At 32.2% G+C, this 6,623-nt stretch overlaps 1 protein-coding gene across 1 annotated transcript; it reads right to left on the reverse strand.

Moving 5' to 3' along the window:
• Nucleotides 1-2,583: 2,583 nt before the first annotated feature.
• LOC115964248 lies at nt 2,584-4,385 on the reverse strand. The gene is made up of 2 exons (XM_031083602.1): nt 3,250-4,385; nt 2,584-2,975 (listed from the first exon to the last, which is right to left on the reverse strand). The coding sequence occupies exon 1, from the start codon at nt 4,383-4,385 to the stop codon at nt 3,261-3,263; it is 1,125 nt and encodes a 374-aa protein (XP_030939462.1). The 3' UTR covers nt 2,584-2,975; nt 3,250-3,260.
• Nucleotides 4,386-6,623: the final 2,238 nt, after the last annotated feature.

The following is a 6,623-nucleotide window of genomic DNA, read 5'->3' on the forward strand; positions in this document are numbered from 1 at the left end:
AATATATTTATAGACATACCTTATTTAAAATATGCATATATTTTCCTTCAAATAAAGAAGTTATTGTCCCCCTAAAAAAAGACCCCCGATTATATTATAAACAAAAACAAGAAGAAAAAAAAAGTTTATTCATTAGAGAGGCAGGCAATATGCATAAAATTGGCCTCAATAAGGTAGCTAACCAAGAAGAGGGTAATTTAAGAATGTATCATCAACCTTTTATAAAATTATTCCACTGTAGACATAAAGAAGTTAATGTCTTAAATTTTGGGTGCCCTGGCTTCCGCTAAGATATACCTGCCTTGGCCTAGGCACTAACAATCTTGTGACCAGGCTGCATATAGTTGCATCCAAGCCACTTACAAGCCAACTTGTTGACAAGGACAAAGTTTAGCTACAAAATTTGTTGTAGCCTAGCCTTACTCAATATCTTTTTATTGTAGGTTAATTTTGACAAATTCATCATTGGATTACATCTTATTCTTATATCCTCTATGCTTGCAAAATTTCTAGAAAAATAAAGATCAATAGCTCTATCACCAACAAATTATTTAAATTGAAAGTTTTTGTAATTTAAAATTATGCATAAAATATAAGCTTATAGATCATATAGTAAATAATATCCGATTGACACAAAATTTGACATGTGTATTAAGAGCGTAAAGAACATGCAATTCAAAGGTTAGATTTTCAAAATATGTAGTAATGTTTATTTTATTCAGTAAAATTGTAGCCTTAGACTATAACCAATTTTGTAGTTAAATTTTGTCCATAGACAAATCACCTTTGACAGGACTTGTGTAAGGTGACTGCTCTACAACCTAAAGCTCAAAATAGGTTTTAGTTCAAATTGCAAGAAGGCAAATTATAATTGTAGAGTTTCATTTGTTTAATTCAAGAATATCCCAATCAGAGTAACATACTATACTAATGAGCAAACCTCAATTGTCTAAGCCAATACTGAGAAGTTGAAGTGAGGGCAATCAGATACTTAAATTGAAATTGCAACTTTGTCTTTGCCGTTTCACTCACTCTTTAAGTTTTCTGCAAACAAGTTTGCATGTTTCTTAAGTATAAAGCTGCTTCACACAAATAAAAACATCAAGATATAAAGTTAACAATTTACCTTATTAGCTTTTGTCCTTGATTCCTTATTAAATATTTTCTATCAAGTTTGGTAATTTTCAATTATTCAAAGCACTGAATCAGATTTTCGAAACCCAAATTAGCTTCTTGAAATATAGTCCTTCTATTTGGTTATTTAATATATTTCACAACACATAAGCATTTTCTATGTGATTTTGTATATTAGATAATGGGGTTAATGGGGTCCATTTCTACGATTGCAACATAAAAATGCCCTAAAAATTAAATACATTCTACATTGATGTATTATATTACAAGAAAATAAAAGCATTTAAAATTCAACGTATTTCCATTTACTCATTGTAACTCATAAAGACGATAACACAGTCCTCATATAGGTAAAGAATGTTGAAAATGGCATATGTAGCTGAGCGAAAAGTAAATGATAATAAATTGACTCAACTACATGGGTTGCATGTAGGGACTTAGGAACCTTTCTAGTGACACTAAAAGCCAATCTTCTAAGGGGTCTCCACAAAAGGCAAAGCCAAAGAATAATTGCTACTGATGTTGTAACAAAAGAGGAAAAGAATTAAAGAAATCAATATGTAACTCAATAATTTATGAATGCTAAATTTCACACATGTATGCATTTACGATGAAATATAGTCCTTCTATTTGGTTATTTAATATATTTCACAACACATAAGCATTTTCTATGTGATTTTGTATATTAGATAATGGGGTTAATGGGGTCCATTTCTACGATTGCAACATAAAAATGCCCTAAAAATTAAATACATTCTACATTGATGTATTATATTACAAGAAAATAAAAGCATTTAAAATTCAACGTATTTCCATTTACTCATTGTAACTCATAAAGATGATAACACAGTCCTCATATAGGTAAAGAATGTTGAAAATGGCATATGTAGCTGAGCGAAAAGTAAATGATAATAAATTGACTCAACTACATGGGTTGCATGTAGGGACTTAGGAACCTTTCTAGTGACACTAAAAGCCAATCTTCTAAGGGGTCTCCACAAAAGGCAAAGCCAAAGAATAATTGCTACTGATGTTGTAACAAAAGAGGAAAAGAATTAAAGAAATCAATATGTAACTCAATAATTTATGAATGCTAAATTTCACACATGTATGCATTTACGATGAAAAAGAATTGAAGATTGAAACATCATCATGAGAATTATAAATTTGACCAATCACGTCTCCTCTACCACCAACAAGATGCAGCCCCTTACTTTGAGAGTAACATCACAAGACAAGCAGCTTGGTTATACTTAAGTATGACTTAAAGCAACAATATTTTATTAAGCTAAATTGATGTTGGTTGAAATCATAGACATTATGTAAAAAGAAATGAACAGAAAATTAAACTGAAAAAACCACAGCATGCAATTTTTAATAGATGAAATGAGAGAACATTGCTCTGATACCCTAAATCTTCTTACTCAGACATATTTTAAACTCAAAGTATTGGAGATTAAACGCAGGATGTCTGATCATGCATGTCATTGAAGCAGTCACAATTGGTAGTGGCAATTCCAGAAGGTCTGCCTCTAGTTGTTAGTCTGACATTTGGCATATTCTAGAAAGTGCTTGATGGCTGATCACACCCTGGTTCATGAATCTTCTGCTCGTGACACAATGGACTTAGCCATAAATAAAAATATCTGCACTCACAAAACAGGCACCTGACAGCACATGAGATGAAGCTAACAGAATTTGGCTTGGTAAATAAGGAATGAGAGAATGTACTTCCTAAGAAAAAGCATCAAATGTTCTTAATCTTACCAGATTTCCAAATGAAGAAGAAGCCAAAGTCAAAGCATAATTTGGCTTGCAAGCTAGATTTACAATGAAGTTTTCTGTAATTCAAAACAATCTAAAAGATAAATACTCAACAACAAGCTAACAAAATAAAGAGTACCTCTAGAGGAGATTCATCTGACTACAAAAAATAAAGAGAAATAGCAATCCAATTGTTTAATCTTTACTATATTTTACCATAATAAATATATTCGTGTATATATATATATATATATATATATATAAATACTGAAACTCCTCTCTAGAAAAGAAAGAGGTGAGTTCATTCATTCAGCCCATAGAAACATTTTATCAAATACATGGAATGCTTACCTTTGTACCCTCTACCACAATTTGCGCTCCTCTTTGGCCAATGGCATTCCCATCTTGCTGTTGATGTTTATGCCACGTCCAATCACTCTCCCATTCCCGTCTTGATCTTTGAGAACCACAGCCAAGCCTACATTGTTTTGATCACATGATGCATCAAAATTAAGCTTTAACAATTGATCAAATGGTTTGGTCCAAGCACTTCCCCTGTTTAGCTCTTTGGTGAGTGGTCTCAAGTAAAAGTCATACTGTTTGTTCAGACGATGGACTAATTGGTTTATGGTGGGTTTAGTATTTGAAACCAAAGCTTCCTCTCGTGCCATCCAAAGGATTTTCATTGCCATTACTGCATATAGCGTGAACTCATCTTTGGTGATTCTTTCTGCAAGTAACTCACTTGGAGGGTCAATTATATGTTCAACAAATTCCATTACAGTTTGAGCTAGGATCATTTCGACTCGAAAACCCCATCTACCACCATACCACACTCCTTTGGCATAGGGACAACATTGAAATAGATGTAAAAGCGAATCTTCTGCTATTTCACAGAGAGGGCAATGGGTTTTTGAGAATCTGACGAGGTTTCGAGCAACAACTCTACATAAAAACATTTTAAAGTTTTCATGAAATGACACTCTTAAACTTTCATGAATTCTTACGCAGGCCATCTTATCTACAGCAGGATTCCGAGAAGGACAAATGCATGCTACATGGGCCCCACACCTTTCTATTGTAATTTTTGCCAATTTTGGATCATAATCTGAAACTTCAAATAGAAGCTTAACATTGTTGCAATCCTCTAAAACTATGCCGTCAAATGAGCTATTGCTTCTATAGTGAAACCATGTAACAGATGATGAATCTAAAAAAAATCTACTTGAACAGAAACCATTTTTATCACCATTGAAGAAAATGTAGATAGAACAAATAAAAGTTTCGAATCGATTTGCCCCAATACCCTCCAGTTCTACTTTTAAAGCAACACAAAAAGCAAATGCTAGAGATTCCCTACCGACTGAGAATGATATGGAGTTTCCAATACTTTGATGGTTGAGCCACTTTGGAATCTTAGCTCTTGGAAGGACAAGGTTAAACTGAGATCCATATTCATCATTAAGAAGGTCAGATGCAGAACACATTTTAGATGTATCGCAGCACTGTTTAGAAACAGAGTCCCGATGCAATGATCCCCTTGAACATGCCATATTTTGTGGAAGCCCAAACATTTCTCCAAGCTGATGCAAATTTAAAAAACTTTAGTTAAGCAAATTTAGTCATATATTATATTTGGGAAAGTTAAACAAAATTGTTTCTTTCTATGAGAGAGGAAGAGACCTGACTCAATAATCTTCTTCTTGATTGTGAATCCAAGGAACCGCACCCTTCTATATATAAAACTTCTAGATGTGGTGGAGGCATTGGAATTTCCCGAAGGTTCCAACAGTGTTGAAAGTAAAGCATTTTTAATTTCTGAAATCTGATATTGATTTCAGGGGGGGTAGTAATGTTGCTGTTACGGATAGATAAAGTTTCTAATTTGGGGAAACAATCAGGAGTATCCATGGCTTTTGGAAAATTGTCACAATCTTCCATACAGAGAAAGCTAAGATTTTTTAAATTAGAGATGCTACTTGGAACCTCTCTCACATTTTTTAAACTTATACTTAACCTCTGAAGGGCAGTGAGATATCCTATTGATGAAAACAATGCTTCCGTTCCTTGCTCAAGACTTCCACAGCCAAAGAAATAAAACTTTTTTAGAGATTTCAACTTGAGGTTTCTTGGTAAAATTCTGAGATTTTGGCATCCACGGAGATTCCAGAATTTAAGCTCTTCAAGAAGTCCAACGGACTGATTAACCTCAACTAAATTTATGCATGAACAAAGGTTCAATTTCTTTATGTTTGGGGCAATCAGTGATAAGTCAGGTACCTTTGTAATATTTTTACAATATGACAAATCCATATATATCAATGTTTCGAATCGACACCTCTGTAGAAAGAAGAAATATTTTTTTGAAATTTATTAGTAAAAAGAAAAAAAAATTAATATGATAGGCTAAGAGGATAGATTAAGAAATACTACATGTTCAATTATGAATTATTGTAAACATGTTTTTTTTTTTTTAATGTTAAAGATACTACAAGTATTACAATATAAAATTTACAAATTAATGTGATAATGAATGTAAATGTTGGGCTTCAACTAACTCATAAATAAATATTTGAATTGTCTCTTTGTGATTGGTAACACTTCAATTTAATCAATTTGTACACTCAATCTAGTAAAACTTGTAGTGCATGTAACATTACTCTTTTTTTAAGTGCACAAATTGATTTTGTTCATTGGAAATGTATAGAAATATTATTTAATTTAGTATTAAATACATGGTTTAGTTTTAACCACCAAAAAAAAAAAAAAAAGCACCTCAACCTATTCTCTAAGAGCACTCATTAACAAAAGCCTAATAAGAATTTATAAATGCTAATGATCATACCTCGAAATGCTTGTCCAATTTTATGTGGCTTCGTCGCATCTTGAGTACAACGAGGTTTTTAGGTTCAAAGGTGGACGGTAAGGAAGATAAAGGAAATTCATTCCATTCAAGTAACCTCAACCCATTGGGAAGAGATTTAAGGTCTTCACAAATTACATTGCAAACTATCAAATATTTGAGAATCTTCATCTTTCCAAGATTCAACTTCACCTTTTTTCGTTTAGGCAAGCACAGTGTTATGCCTCGAATTTCATTTGACCCCTAATTGAACAAAACATTACGTAAACCACAATGTAGAAAATAATTCACCAAAAAAAAAAATAGATTGTTAAACTTTAAACAAAAGCCACACTAATAAAATTATATTTTCTTAAACATTAAAAAAAAATAAAAGGAATAAAAATGACTAAATCCCCTTGTGAAAAAAATAGAAAAAAGTAAATCAAAACAACTCATACCGTATTTTCAATTAGTATTTCAGGAGCATCCTCATAACACAATAGCCTACTACGCTTCTCGATCACTTCTGGTGATTCTTGTCGAACAATTTCCCAACCCATTTGTTGAATCAAGTCATGCATCGATAATTTGTTATCTTCAGTAACAATTATAAGACACTTATCAATAAGTCTTTCAATATCATAATATGGATCATGGTTATTGATGCTTCTTAGTATATCTACAACTTTATCTTTGCAGAATCCTTTAAGAAAATAAGCAATATCAAGAAAAATTTCCTGTTGAGTTTGGTCCAATCCATCATAGCTTATTTTGAGTATTTTTTGAATGTCTCCCTTGGGAATTCTTTTGTATTTGTCTAACGCACTTTTCCATTCATGTTTAGTTCTTCCATACAAATCTGTGCCAATTATTTTTAGAA

This window comes from Quercus lobata, chromosome 10 (assembly GCF_001633185.2).
Source record: "Quercus lobata isolate SW786 chromosome 10, ValleyOak3.0 Primary Assembly, whole genome shotgun sequence".
Classification (NCBI taxonomy): domain Eukaryota; kingdom Viridiplantae; phylum Streptophyta; class Magnoliopsida; order Fagales; family Fagaceae; genus Quercus; species Quercus lobata.

Excerpts from the sequence above, each read along its gene's own strand:
- LOC115964248 (XM_031083602.1), bottom strand. The coding sequence starts at position 4,385 with ATGTGTTCTGCATCTGACCTTCTTAATGATGAATATGGATCTCAGTTT.